Source organism: Plectropomus leopardus, chromosome 18 (assembly GCF_008729295.1).
Source record: "Plectropomus leopardus isolate mb chromosome 18, YSFRI_Pleo_2.0, whole genome shotgun sequence".
In the NCBI taxonomy this organism is placed as follows: domain Eukaryota; kingdom Metazoa; phylum Chordata; class Actinopteri; order Perciformes; family Serranidae; genus Plectropomus; species Plectropomus leopardus.
The window spans coordinates 23595545-23612017 of NC_056480.1; the positions used below are offsets into that span (position 1 = coordinate 23595545).

A 16473-nucleotide genomic window follows, 5' to 3' on the forward strand; every position below is an offset into this window, starting at 1 on the left:
GAATTTGTATGTCCCTTCCCTAAGCCAAAAAAAGTCCCTCCCGGAGGTTAAAAAATATTTGATGTACCTCCCCCATTTTTGCACCAACGCCTTGCCCCTCATAAATAAGGAACAGTCCCTTAATGAAAAAAATGTCATTCCTGATTTGGTAGGCGTGGGCAGGGTGTTGCTCTCAGTACCTCAGCATAAGTGACTCACAATTAAATCTGGTAGTTTTTAGCGTTAAAAAATAGAGCCAGCAGAAATGAGTCTGTGTGGACGCCAGAAATGCACTTAAAGGGAACATGGAGGAAAAATGTCCTCTCTAATGTGACAGTATGGTGACCAACTGCATGTCTGGCTGCTCCACAGAAACTGCAGATAACACCCGCAGAGCCATGTGACATCCCCCTGCTCGCCACGTGGAGGCGCCGCAGACTCGCATTCCCGCGTCCCCGCTTGCTCGCCTGACAGTACAAAAAAAGTAGCGGAGCCGTTAGAGGAAAAAAAAAGAAGAAGAGGGGGGCTCTTTTTTGAACGCTTTAGCTCGAGATCAGATGCTCCCTGTGCGGGCTGAGGAGGGAGCAGGCAGCCAGGCAGCGCTTCTGCGGAGGGATCCGGCGATGAATGGAGCAGAGCGCACAACTTCTCTCCAGTCCTGCCGCTGTTGCTGCCACCGCTGCTGGAGTTTGCTTTAGGATTTCTTCTTGTGACAAAACGAGCTGGACTTTACTTCTCCTGCCAACATGTATTCAGCAGCATTGCTACTGATGCTGGCCGTCAGGATCTACGCAGACAGCATGGAAGGACCAACAGGTAAAAGAAACACCATGTTTGCGTTTGCACGCACCTGTGAATCTCCTCGATGTTTTAAAGTTGATCGTGCGTGTTCAAAGTCGCTCTTACTCCACAATCTCTACATAATATGTTGATGCCATGATTTGCATTTTGCCCTGCATGAGCTTTCACAACTTAAAAAGTTCTCTGACAGCGTGTGTTGAGCTGTTTGAACCGGATCTTTTGCTGCAATCAGTGGCGTAAACTTTCTCCTTTGTGCGCACAGTGAAACGTTCATATTCCGCAGGGCATGAAATATGGAATTACTCAAAGTAAAATCACGGCATCGTTTCATTACACGACTCAGTGGCACTGCTGATTACGAGATTTTTTTTAAAGGACATTCCCCTCCAGATTAAATCTGAGTTGAATCTTAAAAATGAATTCATTATCTGAATCACTCTAGCTCTCCATCCCTCCTCTCTGTGTCTCTCTATGTCTGTCCAGTGCATTCAGCATCATAACGGTCATGTTTTCACCGTTCAGGCTTCAGTTGGTGGCAACAACATCCAAGAAGATGTAAATGACATCCCAGCAAGTCATCCCTCATTTGATTTTATTTATCATATGAAATAGGCTGCTGTATGTTAATAGTACTGATGTAACATGTTGCATAATTATGTTGCTGATGCAGGGCATGATTTGCTTGACTGGTAGAAAATCAGCCATCAGAGGCATTTGAGGGGAAACAAATCAGGAGGAGTGTTTTTCTGCAGCTACAAAGCAATTCAGCGGAGATGAATTAGTAATGTCAGTGTTGTGCCCCAAATAAAAGCACTGGCAGCTGATCCAAATATTCTGTCTGTGTCAGTCAAACGCTGATAGACTGAAAGTAAAGTCTTCTCAGAGACATCTAAGACATAGAAAAACTGAATTTCACAAAGCTTTTCCGGAGATGGGAGTTCAAATCCTCTCCAGTTTGCCTGTGGCAAGTTTAACACACGAATGGTTGAAGGTTTCCGAGGCCTCTGAACCTTGTCTTTTGAGGAATGTTGTGGAAAAAAGAAAGGGAAAAAAAAATGCCCCTGGTCACCCCGGTATCAAGTTGTCCCCAAGTGAAAGTGACAGTTGGTTCACCTCAAGAATGCTTTGCAACTCGTGCGAGCGTTGTAGCTCCGATATAAATACTCCTGGGTGTCAGTTACACAGCCACCTAAACCAGTTGCTGAACAGACGTGCGCTGAGCCACTCCCTTGCTCTCCAGGATCAAGTTGGTTCTGTAGGCAAGATTTATTGTAACAAGCCAACTGTCTTATGAGATTACACGGAACAACAGAGACAACTGTCTCATCACCAGCTGGCGTGCATTCAGTTTATGTGTAGGGAATTAATTCTGCTATCAGGAATGGACAATGGTGGGAATGTGGAGAAATGTGTCCACATAGGAAGTTATGGGTCGAGACAGAGCTGGTTTTGTCTCTTTTGGGCTCTTTATCGAACCTCAGTACTTTTTTGGTGCAGGCTGAAATATGAAGCAGCTTGTATAGAAAAAAATTCAAATGTCTCGTCAGACTTGCAATCTTCTTTATTTATTTGTTTGTCAGATGTTTCCTGGTTCCAGTCGAAATTGAATTTCCACAAAGTTCTTGTGTGGCTGCTTTCTTTTAGGCATTTTTGTATTTGTCAAAGTAAGGCACTTCATCATCGCTACCAGTAGGGCTGCAACTAACAATTATTTTAATTATCAATCGCTGTTTATTGTTTTAGTTAATTAATACGTTGTTTGGTCTAAAGGAGTGATTCTCAATCAGGGAAATGAGGGCCCCAGGAGTTCTCAAGGGAGTTTAGGTGGTCCCTAGGAAAATGAGGGATAAATCATTTTCTCTGTTTAATTCGCTATAGAAGTTAGAGTCATTAGAGTGACTTTTTGGATAATTGGTGTCACTATCATTATAGTTGTATGCTCAGTTGACATCTATAGAATTCTGGTATTAATTACGCTGCAACTATTTTCATTAGCAGTTAATCTGCCCATTATTTTCCAGTTGATTGATAATTTTGCCAAGTAATTTCAGTAGAAAAGTCAATGCTGATGTCTTTAAATGGTATGTTTAACTGACATACAGTCCAAAAATCCAAAGCTATTCACTTCATTATCATGTGTGACAAAGAAAAGCATCAGATTCTCACATTGAAGAAGCATGACACCAACACATGCTTGTTTTTGCCTAATAATTACATATCTAACAACCAAAATGTTTTCAAATGGAGGTCCCTGAAGCGAAATCCTATTAAATTCAGTTCTGTAACCTGCTTTGAATCAATTTAGGGATCCTTAACGTCATAAAGGTTGAGAATGAAAAATGCCCATCACAATTTCCCAAAGCCCAACAGGATGTATTTGCTTGTCTTGTTTTGTCTAGCCAGGAGTCCAGCACCCAGAGATATTTAATTCACTTTCATGAAAGACTCTGGAAACCAGAAAATATTCACATTTGCGAAGCTGAACGATTTTAACATAAAAAAGACTCAATAATATTATCAGAATAGTTGCAGATACACTTTCTGTATGTCAATGGAACAAGTAATCATTGCATATCAACCTAGCAGTAAATAAATCAACTTTACCAGACCTGAGACCTGAGACAAATTTATGGTCCTAGAGACATACAGTGTCGATTGTCTGTGATATTAGTTCCAATACAAAATTTAGCCCTAACCCTAACCCTGTTCTGGATAACTTAGTTTTCCCTTAATTTAAGTATTCTAAACCTGTTTAGCTCATTTTTTTTAATTACAAAAAAGCCCTTTTTGTTTTATCTTCAAAAAGTTAAATGTCCGGGCTATCATGAAAATTTTAGGTTGATTGAATTTGAGAGGACAAGTGGAACCATTACAAAATTACCTCGACTTGTCTCCTCAAATTTAATAAACTTAAAATTTTAAGGCAGCCCGTACGCTAACTTTTTAAAGTTAAAGACATATAGTTTCTTTGTAAAGTGAATGCATCAGACATGAAGAATTAATTAAACATAGCTTGGGTAGAGCAGAGAATATCTGATAAAAAAGTAAGGTAATCTGCCCAAAGTGCTGCATACTGTATGTTGCCTTTGTTACAGATGCTTGCATCCTGTTCCTATGCCAGTGTGTGCTGCATTTATACAAATCCCAACAAGCATTTGTTGTGAACGTCTGCTACATTACACCTGTTGCTACTTGATGCTGTGGAAATATTTTGGTTGATACTTTAAAGATATGGAGGTTCTTACGCAGCTCTGCAAAGACTGGGCCTTGCAGTAAGTTGATGTCATGTGGCATGGTCGATGGGTGCTGAAGTTTTGACATTTTCCATTTGGAGTTGCCAACAAGTGTTGTTCAGCTTTAATGCTGATCTGGAAAAAAGAAAAGACACAGTACTGCCCTTTGTATTTCAGTTGTATTCAGGTATTGGCCAGCGTGTGGCTGGACTTGGAGGTCTTGTACTTTTGCTCCAAAGTTTCACCTGCAGAATTTGTGATCATCTAGGTGAGGTGAAACCTGCCGTGTTGTTCAAATGCACCGGGCCCCTGTTAGCGGGGGCTCTAAGAAGTCAGAGCAGGAAGGTAATTTAACCATAGACTAAAACCATGTGAGCAAACCCCCAACACTGAGCAGCCCCAACACGCAGCGGCAAACAATCCGAGATTGGAGGTCGCAAAGAGGGTAGCTTGAAAAGACCACAGTGAAATGGGTGCTGACACGAGAAGGTGGGCTTTCACGGGCTGCTGGGAGGATGTCGAAAGGGTCCATGGTGTGTAGCAGCGTGGATCCGGCTCAGTGTTAATCCAACAGAAAATAGCCTTACAGACACAGCTCTCCTGGGGCAAATGTGGAGGCTGTAAAGGGAGAAAATGGAGCGTATGCTCGAACAAAAGGCAATGATGAAATGTGGTTGTTCTGGAGGAAATAACACAAGATTCCTTAATAGAACAATTGCATAATGGCCACACGTTGTTCAAGAAAATTAGTACATTCTGTAATTATAGTTTGTGATAATGAGATGGCAAAGGAACAAGAGTTGTTTCGACACCCCTTTTACAGTATGAAGGACGGAAGATTTGAGAAATCTATCGCTATAACTCCACATCGTTTACCCGACAGTTACAAGCCCTCAGAGCTGCGGGACTCCATTTCAGAGGCAACAGACTCAACAATCTGGCTTTAATTGTCGTTTTGGTGGAAGAAAAATGGGCGCAATTAAACTGGAAATGGATAAAAATGACCAATTAGAGATGATAAAGTACGGCCCACGTTTCACTCCTCACCTTTGTGACGCAGCATTTTGTGGGTTGCATATTGCAAACAGTCCACACAAAGCCTGATTTTCTTGAGCTGAAATGGATGGACCAAGCATGAAATGTGCAGTATGTATTCAATCATCCAAAGCAGCCTGACAGTCATAACCAAAGCAGCCCAGCTGAGGTGGAAGTCAATCGGGCCTTTCCTCCCCTATATTCCACCTCTTTGATGGCTTCAGAAATTTTAATTGCCTCTGCTGCTAGTCACCAGTCGGTAGTCTCTGAGAGTTTTATTGGCAGTGCGGCCAAAGCAAACTTTTAAAGGTGTATAAGAAAATTAACATTTTACTTTTAATCATCGCAACTGAAGACTTTATGGGAGTTGGGAAGTTTTGAGGCATGTGATGGATAGCTGAGAGACTTGGCAAACTTTCTTTCATATATACACCTGCAGTGTGATTACTTCTATTTATCTAAAAATGATTTCCTGTTATCATCGAGGGAGGAGTTCGGGCTGCTGTTGTACAACTAGAAATCAATTTTCTTCAAGGGGGTTGAGTTGGTGAAATGCAATGTTGCCTCCAACAGAGTTTATTGTGCCTTACTTGTCCTGCTCCTCATGCTCCATCTATCTCTCCACGTGTGGATTTCAGTTGTCAACAGAACTGGGCAGTAATGGATTATGTGATGTGGTTACTTTTTTTTTTAAGTAGCAAGCAGTATATGGAGATTTACAGCTATGGTGTATTCAGTGGGCGGACTGGCGACTGCGGCACCATTGTTACATTACTTGACCAACGTTATTTCAATGCATTGTCAGTCCATGAAAATGAATTGTAATGTTTTTGTCCCTTGAAAAAAAAAGTTGTGTTTTTTTTTTTTGAGCAGAGAAAAAATTAGCATTAGCATAACCATAGCTGGAAATGCACCATACGAACCCATCCAGCGGCAAGTGTTGGGGCTATCTTTAAGCTCTTTTCTGAATGTGGTCACTTCTGTCTCCAAAAATGCAAGTCAGTGATGGCCAAAATGTCAAACTCGAGGCTTCAAAACGGGAGTCATCAGACTTCCTGCTGTCGTCACGGTGGCTCGATCCATTATTTTATACAGTCTGTGGTGAACACTCATTAAATTAATACCCTTTTTACCAAAAATGTTTAAAAGCAGCATTTGCTTCGAAAAAAGGATAAACACAGCTCCAAGTACTAAAGTTTTCTTATTTACGTGTTGCATTTTCTTAGCTTGTGTGCTAGCGTTAGTCACTGGTAAACCCGCATTGAGAATCAGCAGTTTTTATTCAGATGTGGAAGGTCTGAGAACACCAAGTCAAGTACAGTGAAGTTTGAAGGGCTGCCAGCAGCTAAGGTAGAAGCTGATATAGTCAGTAAATATCCAAACTCCATGGCTGGCTGCTTGTAAAAACCTCAATGTCTTTATCTTCTGTCTTCTTCATCTGTTGTTTTATTATTATTATTCACATGATGATGCAAAAGATGTTCGTGGAGGCGCTGGAATGTCATAAAGGCACCTTTGACATAGCTGGGTTGAGTTTGACTTGTGGTCGTATTTGTTATATTTGATTTTCTTAACTTATTGAGGTAATTTTTCATCAGGGTGGGTGTTTGGAACCACATGTTGGTCATCATGGTGGGAGCAATGAGACCATCCCCGACCATTATCGCCTTGTGCAATATGTTTATGACCTTAATCTACCAGTGCTGTTGCTGCTGCTTGGCGTGTGCCTGTCACCGCAACGTGTCGTTAATGGAGCTGACAGAGCTGCCAGACTGACTTGGCTTGGACCCATGAGGTGTCTTTGTTGGGGGGAACCAGGACCGTCTTCGCCTCTCCAGGTGTTAGAAATGTGTTTTTGTTTTTTTTTTCTTCCCCCATCAACAACAAATCATTACTTGAGCAGATGGAGGAGTGCCAGCAGGCATCGTGCGGCCTGTCAAGCTGATCGCTAAACATGATCAGACAATAAAGTTAATTTGCTCCTTTTTAGACATCCGCTCGTGTTGGTGAACGCCTATGTTGGTATTCAATTTAGATTACTTTAAAGGGAACTGCTGGTTTTTTGATTGCCTTTGCTCGCTCTTCCTTCAGCGACTCATTTCATTGCTTGTGCAGTTTTACTTCAACAAGCTATATAATGATTTAACGCATGAAACGCTTCATGAAATCAGTAAAATAGGTGAGGGAAATAAATTCACATAGCATGAATGCATCAGCTGCTTGAGAATCAGCTGCTGGCGGGATTTGAATCTTGGAATTTGCCGTCTGTTCGAGCTATGTGGAGTGCCACTAATTTATGATTATAGAGGCTCCGAGGACTGACCTGCTGCAAGAGCAATGAAAGACATGGAATTTAAAGCATCCCGACTTTCCCACTACAGATGACATCAGTTTGCTTTTTAGCAAATTTCAGCTGCAAGAGCCTGAGATGCCTCTTTGCACTCCTTCAGCCCCTCTCACCTTCAGTATAAGAGCTCACAGTCTGCCACAGATCATGTCTCAAACGGTCCACAGAGCACGGGGTGTGTGAGGGTGATGCTTTGAGAGCATAGGAATCTTACTCGATTGAAGTAATTGCGCCGACAACAATATCTGTCTCTGAAATCTTGACTACATTTCATTTCAGCAAAGTGTCCTCATCCGTCCTCAAGAAAGGAAATATCATCAAGTCAGGCAGTAACACTTATCTCGTCAAATCCGACGGGATGAACCTCGAGCAAATTCACCTTAAAACACTTTAGCACAGTCAGTGATAATTGCCCTGGCATTCCTTTGCCTTTTTGTTGCTGTGGTGTATATTTCCTCAAGTGAGAACATTTCTCAGCAGGTTTTTGAGCAGGTAAAGCATTTATAGTAAAGCATTTATAAAAGTGACAAAATTAGGCGTAATCAAAATTCAGTATGCATATTAAATCTGCTCGACTTTATGCCTTTGATGGGCTCTATTGTCCCACAGTGGACTGCAGGAAGAATACAAACATGCATCTCAAAGCTACAAAACATTAAAACAAATTACAGACTGTTGTGAGCCAAGGGCAAAGAATTTTAGAAAACAAATCAGTCTTTAGGAATTAATTAAGTTTCATTCACATACAATTTAGAGCATTTTAGCCCCTTAGAGCTGCAACTATTAATCATTCAGCTGTTAACTATCTAAATTAGTTGCAAACTAATTTGATCAGTGATTAATCAGTGTGAGTAATTTTTTTGTGAAAAGGTTTTTAAATGTGAATATTTTCTGGTTTCTTTACTCATCTGTGACAGTAAACTGAGTATCTTTGGGTTTTTAACGAAATAAGACATTTGTGGATGTCATCTTGAGCTTTGGAAAACACATTCTTCACCATTTTCTGACGTTTTTATAGACTAAACAGGTAGGCCTTGGTGACTAATCAAGAAAATAATTGATAAATTTATAGACAATGAAAATAATTGTTAGTTTCATCGCCAAATGCAATGTTGGAATAATAGCAATGTGCAAACTCATTTCAACCTAAAAACTGTAGAAATTATAAACATACAGAAAAAAGGTGTAATATAAATTATCATAAGTCATTTAGATATGCAAATGAATCTATAACATAACTTATGGTTTTAAATTAAGTTTTTCTCAACAAGAAATGAACATTTTACCGCACGAGGATATGGTCTGTAATATCAGAGCTTTTACACTTAACATGAACAAGACACACTTGTTTTCATTTTTTAGCATCATTTCTGGTTCAAGAAATCTGATCGTGCTCTAGATCGTTTTGTGTTAACTGCAAAAATTGTATACTGTTGCATGACACTCCCCTGAAAGTCGAAGATACGAATCATCGGTCGGAAACTCGTAATTAGACTGAGATTCTTCAAGTCGAGCGTTTTGTTTGTTGTTGTTAGAGGCAGAAGGTAGAAGGTAGATGTTTTAAACAAAGTTTAAAAAACGAAATTACACGTGACCTTGATCCTGCTACATTTTTGGAGTTGAAGAATGAGTTGATTAAAATCAGCAGTTATATTGTTGTTGTTTTTTTGTCAGTCAGTGTACTACTGGATGTTTTAGTCTCCCAGATTTAGTTGCCCGCTGGAAGCAAGGCTTTTTTTTTCTGGTCAGGCTTCAAGATAATGTTGTCTTCTGCCTCCTGCTTGGAACGAGCTCACAGAAACTTAAGATGATACAGTCTCTTGATTTTGTTTGATTTCTGGCGTTGGCAAAAATTGGTCATCTCTGATCAGTCATTAGCATAGCTAACGCGCAGTCACTTGGAGGGCTAACTTGGCTTGTTTATGATTTTCCTCTTGAGCCCCATTCAAACTGTCACACTCTATGGAAGGAAAAAATAGAAAGAAAAAATTGAATGTCTGTATTTATATAGTATATATTCTGTTTGTGTGTAGTTTTGAATTTGGACACAGCTCAGGTCTATAATGTCCCTTCTAGGTAGTGATGCATGTTAATATCCGCACGTCATTAGTATCAGCAGATATTGGCTTTAAAATGACATATTGGAGTCGGTGATGATTTCTGATTTACACAAACAGTCATAGCCAAAGCAGGTATTGAGTCGTAGTGAATGAATATTACATACGAAATCATTGCACTTTATGTCTCCATCTGCTGGTGGGCTATCACACTAAGAGTGTGCATAACATGATATTAATTCCACTACAGAGGAGACTTGAAAATTAGGTGGGGAAGAAAAGTAGATGTATTGATATTGGTATGGGTTGTTGACCAAATGGGTTGTTTTTGTATCAGCATATCGTATGTCGGCAAAAAATGTAATATTGTGCATCCCTACTTCTAGGAATACACTCTGAGACTGAGGATGTTTGAGCCCTACATTGGAGTTCTTGTATGGTTGCATGGGTATACAGCATATCAAAATTTAAGCCTTTTCTTTAAACATGTTTATATTTATCAGTGTGAAGTATCCAAATGTGTCAAAATTGAAAGTTAGGTATGGTATCAGCACTGTTATCAGAATGTTCAAATGATACCCTCCTAGTCCTACTTAGAGGAAGTAGACAAAGCAGGTTGAGGGAGAGTGGGTACACCAGAAAAGCAAATTGGAGCACTTCATCAAAATTTAAGCCCCTGGAATGCACTCAACGTCACAGATTGATGATAGATAACAGTGTGGAGTGTTTGAAGGAGGATTTTTTCCTTTCAAGGATAATTTACCCTGTGGTATTGAAATCGTTGCTCTCAGCACACAGACATGGCCAAGTTGTTGGGAATTGGCAGGTGAGATTGATGATGTGGAATCCTGTGCGCTTGCATTAGGGACGAGTTGGACACAGATTTCAGATATGCAGGTGCATGACTGTTCCGCAGTGATGGCTGCCTGTCCGTTTAGTGCAGTCCTGCTCTCCGTCAGATTTGGTCGCTGCTGCCATTACCTCCCAGATTTGTCACCGCCGCTGACAGCTGGCCGTGAATATTCTTTATGAATATTTCTCTATCGCTCGCGCCGCCTAGCCCACGGTGTGTTTACACTCTGCGGCTGAACCAATTGTCCGAGCCGCTCCTCGGCCATGAAACCTGCGGTCGGACCTGTCACGACCGATGACAGGTTGATGTGAGTCGTGACGCTGGCAGCGGAGAGGAAACTGTCGCTGCAGCGCGAGATGACCGAGCAGCAGATTCAGCAGACGGGGTCAAAGTTCAGCCACAGGATGATTTTGTGGCGGTGCTGTCAGCAAGTGTCGCTTTAGATTGAGATGACATCTAGGGCCAAACTGCGGGGAATAGCATTTCTCTCGCTTCCTTTCCTCTCTGCAGCTTCTGGGGGAAAAAAAATAACTGCGTGATGCCAAAAGCTATTCCTTTTCAGCTCTGCTACCTCCTCCCCAGCTCCTTATCTCGCAGAGTTTTCCCTCCCAGACTCACATGTTTAGTCCCCCGTGTCATTAATGTAGAAGACCACGGTGCTGATAAACTCAAGTTAGATTAACTGCCAAACTACAAACCTCATCTTATATCTTGCGCTTCATTTTTGTAAAATACAAAAAGAGAGAAAGTCAGTGATATGGAGCGAGACCCGGGGTGTGGAGGTCCCAGGGTAGCTGTAGATATTACACTTTAAAAAGTAGGCGTTTAAAGTTATCAAACCTGTGGGCCTCCGAGTGTCCCTGTGGCACACGAGAGATATTAAAAGTTGAAGGGAAACTTGTGGAGAGAAAAAAAAAAGTCAAATAATTAAATAAATTATATGACATGTCCCTCAACGGAGTGAACAAGGGCACTGCGGCATCGCCTGCTCACCCCTGTCAAGGTTAGCAGTGACCCTCCTGTGCACAGCAGGGGAGGTTATGCAGCATGAGCAGCAACACCTGTGTGTCTGCTATCACTGTGGGACATCTTCATCAACGGCTTCTTTACTTCCTCCTTGCGTAAATAAATTTGGATTAACGCCAGTTTTTTGTGGCTCTATCTTGCCCTTTTCCGGAGCCTCTTACTTTGCAATGCTATATATCAAGTGTCAGAGCTCCATAGAGCAAGACTCAGGAAAGAGAGAGGTGATGAGTAATATTCTCCCCTCCATCTGCAACTACTCCAGAGGTGCTTCTCAGATCAGATCTCTCAACCTTTCCTGTGCAGCTGCGGCTGGTATGACGCGTGTTGACGTGTGTTCATAGCTGCTCAGAACAGCTCTCCTCCTCAAAAACCATTATAGAGAGGGGCAGAAGGCAAGACCTATTTAAATGGGGATAGAGTTAAATTGATCTAACATCTTTTCTCCTCATATTGATTGATACCTCACCCTAGGGTATCTGTTGACGGCTCTGAGTGCTGATCTAGTTCCATTACTCTATCCATCCATCCATTTTCTGTAACCACTCATCCTCTTGGGGGCCGTGGGGGGGCTGGAGAGGGCGAGAGGCGGGGTACATCCAGTCAGGTCAACAGAATATCACAGGGCTTGTACTTCTAGAGCAATTTTAAAGTTACCAATTAACCAAATCTGCATGTCTTTGGGGGGGGAGGCTGGAGAACCTGTAAAAAACTAAAGCTAGCATATGGGTCCCAAATTTCAATTTTGTGTAACCCATCTGTTCAGCTGCTGCTCTTGGAGTCAGGCGTGGGGCGATGTATAATTTAATATTGAATAATAGTGCAATATTTTTAGCCAATATTGAGATCTCGATATTTTTTAAATCTCCTCTAAACTACTTTAGGCTAAAATACTTAACTGCTAAATAAACTACAGTTACAATAAAGTTGAAGTGCAACTATTATATAACAAAGTCAAACAAAGTACTGTTAAAATAAAGTTGAATAAAGTCACGAGTTAAGTATTCTAACAATAAAATTAATTACAGTTATACCAACGTTAAATAATGTAGCTACTGCTATTTCGTAGAGGTAAATAAAGTACTGTCAAGATAAAGTGACATAAGGTGCTTTCACAATAAAATTAAATTAAATACTGTTAAAATGAAATAAATCAAAGCGGAACCGCCTGCTTATTTTGTGTCTTGAGACAGAAATGTTGATGTTTTTGCTGAACTTGAAGCTTCCAGTCAAAAGTTCGATGTTAGCAGTAAGTTTAACTGTGAATATTTCGTGAATGGGAAACTAACAGCTCTCCAGTCCATATATTAATAGAATTTGCCAGGCGTATTGGTGCTTCATGGTTGCGAAATGCGACTAAAGAGTTGCTGAAACACATGCTGTGTGAGTCTTTTATTTCCTTCTTGTATTTGTAGGAGAGCCATGGGAAAGCAAAGGAACCGAAACGCCGAAGTGAGGGTGCTAGTGGCTTAAAAGAATGACGTGACAATTTATACTCAATGTCCGCAATAGAGTCATTCTAGACATCCCACGCGAAAAAAAACACAATACATCCATTATAATGAATATATTGCCCACCCCTACTTCAAATACTTTAAATGTTTGGTAATATGATGGCAGAAAGTGTAGGAGTCGGGGGGTTTCACAATCTGTATAAGCATTTTGGCTGAAGAATACTTACATTTTTATACCAAGCAGTTCCCACTGTGATTGGAAATAACTGTGTCAGCTTGCAGCAGGATGTGTGAAAGAAGCCAGCTTTTCCTGGGTTAATAGGTTTGAAAGTGAAATTAATAAATCCTTCCAGCGTAGGCGTTCCTGTTGGGAATCAAACCTTAAACCCTGGCACTGTTCACATCTTGCATCCTCATCTGGGCCCTCTTGACTCTTACCCCATCTGTCCCTCCCCTGCCTCTTTAAGTTGGCTTGCAAATTTTTGTTAGTTCCGTCTCTTTCTTCTTTCTGCCGCCCATCTTGACTCCTACGTAGAGGGGTTACCTTGGCAATGACTCAGATGATGGCGGTATCTTGGCACTTCTAAGATGCAGTAGCACCTGGGCCAGCATCTGCTGTGTTTCTCTTCCAATCGGCGCCTGCATTAGTAGCGTGTACGGGGGTTGCAGCCCCTGTGGCCTCTGAACTCAGACAGATAAACGCAAAGGATTACATTCATGAGCAAGGAGCTGCGGATCATGCCCTGCATGGGAATGAGCAGACTGTCTTTGCATTCACAGAGGGGCGCGTTAGCCTAGCCAAGGATGGAGGCATATACCTCTAAAATCCTCATTCTGTTTTATGAGATGTATTGCCGCTGGTGCCCAGAGCGCGATGCTGTGGTTTTTATAAGCTCGCCATTACAGGAGGCCTTGAATCATTGATTCAATCAGCAAGACCCCCAGGTGTAGTCACAGCATCTCAGGTGGAGGCGACGAAAAAGAGGCAGAGAGTGAAGGAACTGGGAGAAAAGTGTGTGTAGGACAGGAGGGGGGTAGGGGGGATTATTGATTACATCAGCGGAGGCTGTTGGGAAACAGCATGGATATCAGCTGGTGGTCGGCTTTCTGTCTGTGCCGCAACTCCAAGCTTCACCTTTCATCTTGCCTCTGCCGTCTGATCTAGCAGGCCTGCCCGAGGTGAAAGTGACTCGTGGGAGGCGTCTCCAGATCGGCCACCAAACATGTGTGTCCCTGTGCCCTCCTGGCCTACACCCCTAATCTCAGCATCAATAGCGTCTGAGCAGATGGCTCAGTAGCCGGGGTCAGCCTGCCCATACACAATAATAGCAGGGCATGGAAGGATGATGAGGCTGGCCCAGACACTGGAGGGATGATGCAGGGATGACCTGGGCAGACATTAAAAACAGATCTACTTTGTTTGCCCTTGCATAAGGCAGCAGTTGACATATGTTGTTTGTGAGTTGGTTTGAATACAGCCTCCTGTATAGTGACCTAGAAAAGTGATGAGAGCAGCAGAAATCCTGCCTTCAAAAGGCTACACTAGTGGATTGTTTTCCATCCTGTGTTAAATGTAGAAGCTCCTCCTTGCTGGTGTTAATATATTATAAAAATAAACCACAATTAACTGCAATGGGAGGAGCACTGGCTCTGGAGTGTGGAAAATACAGGGTTGCCCACACATTCATTTATTAGTGGCGGCCTGCCACAATTAAAACACATGCCGCCATAAGTAGATTTTCAATTTTTGGCACTTGGCACCGCTCATTAGGAGAGTTGTTGAAATATACGTACTGTTTGGTTATTCATTGCATCGCACTCTCTCTAGAGCCTACACTGGGTAAAGATGGAGCAGCAGAATGCCAGGTGCAGTAAAAATTAAATTTCTAGCATTGATTCTGCTGGGTCTAAAAGTTTGTGCTCACTCACAGAAGCGGCCTCTCTCATCTATTGATCTGATTTGATCAGCTGTAAAGCGATGAATGGATCAATTATCCACCCCAAGAGTAACAAACTGCTGCTTAGAAAAAAATAAGTCATAGAGAGCTCTGCCTGCGCTACTTTCACAGACCCGAAAAAATCCCTGAATTTAGAGAGGGGACACAGAATGATACAAAGGGACACAAGTGTATTTAAAAGTTTAAAAAATGTTGCTGAAAAAAGGAGAGCTCCATCTGTGCCCTGAATAAGAGTTGGCAAAAACAAAATTAAATTTGTAGAGGGGACACAGAATTATATAAAGGGATGCACGTATGTTGAAGAAAAAAAACTGCTGCTGCGGAAGAAAGAAGTCATAGTGGGCTCCGACAGCACTGGGTTCATAAAACCCACTAAAATCTCTGAATTTAGCGAGGGGACAAAGAATGATAGAAAGGGACACATACCGCTGTCAGCTACTGCCAGTCATACACACATATTCTATGGGGAACACAGAAATAGGACATGGACTAGGATGGCACCAGTATTTTAGAATATATGTGGTTATGGTTTTGTTTTACATTCAGGCTAAAATCATGTCAAAACAATTACATGAATGCTATTTGATTAATTTCTAGGTTTGATTTTTTACTCCAAAGGGTTTTAGCCAGTGTGGATTTTTGAGGGAAGATATTCTGCCAGGAATGCACTGATCATTATTATGCCAAAGCTATTCCCACAATATTGAGTATTAAGCTTTATGCCAAAATCTAATTCTCATCTGGGTAAAAAAGCCTCTAAAAAAGCATTTAGACCCATTAAAGCTCTTCATTCACAGCCAGATGAAACCACAGGCAGACTGTTTCATTCAAGTTTTCCAGGCCATCACTCCCAAGGCTGCTATGGACAATGTTGACAGCCCTATCATGTGTTTAATAAAAGGGGAATATTCACAAACTGATGTATCAGTCGTTTTAGGAAACAAAGTGAAGAGGCGAAAGAATAGCTCTCAACTGAGCTCAACTCAACTGTATTTATACACCACTTTGAATGCAACACAGTCGATCTGAAGTGCTTGGGAGAAAAGGAGAAGAAAGGACACAAATGATGGGATAAGGAAAATAAAAATCACAGTTTGAAGCACCACCTGTAGAAAAAACAACAACAAATAGAAATAAATGTGAAAACCAGCAACAGTTTAAGGCTTGTCAGTGCCATGCTTAGCACTGTGCGGTCAGAAGTGTTTGAAAATGTGACACATCCAGGCCACCATCTCTCGGCTATTTCTCGTGTTTGTATGGAGTACTTGGTGTGTGTCAAATGATGCAACTTGCTGTGTTTCAACTGTATGAGTGCTCCACTGTTTTGACATTGCACACCTGTAACATTGCCAGACTCACAATGGACAGTGAAAAAAAGGATCAAAATCGATGCATCAGATCTAGGGCTGCAGCTATTGAAAGTAAAGTTTGCATGGTTGTGACATTATAGCTTTTTACAAAATCTGTCCACAGACAGACAGACAGACAGACACGAGTAGCAGTAATATTGATAAAAAGAGAGAGGACAGAGAGAGAAAGTAGGGCAAGGAGATACTGAGTGAAACAATACACTGTACAGATCTCACCATTAAAATATGAAAGTACACATTTTTACTAATAAAAAAAATTGAAGGGCATGTTCACATGTGGGAGGTGCGGCGGTGAGTACTCTATACTTTGACTGAATACTGACCAAATGGGTACTCATGCCTATCCCTAACAGACACCTGGCA

At 41.5% G+C, this 16473-nt stretch overlaps 1 protein-coding gene across 1 annotated transcript in view; it reads left to right on the forward strand.

Annotated features, from left to right (window-relative positions):
* The first annotated feature begins 570 nt into the window (after positions 1–570).
* The window catches only part of ptprua (protein tyrosine phosphatase receptor type Ua), a 251377-nt gene continuing 235474 nt past the window's right edge, over positions 571–16473 (forward strand). The window contains exon 1 of the mRNA XM_042506534.1: positions 571–795. Within this exon, the coding sequence (XP_042362468.1) occupies positions 726–795 (70 nt within the window). The 5' untranslated portion in view covers positions 571–725. The remainder of the gene's footprint in view (positions 796–16473) is intronic.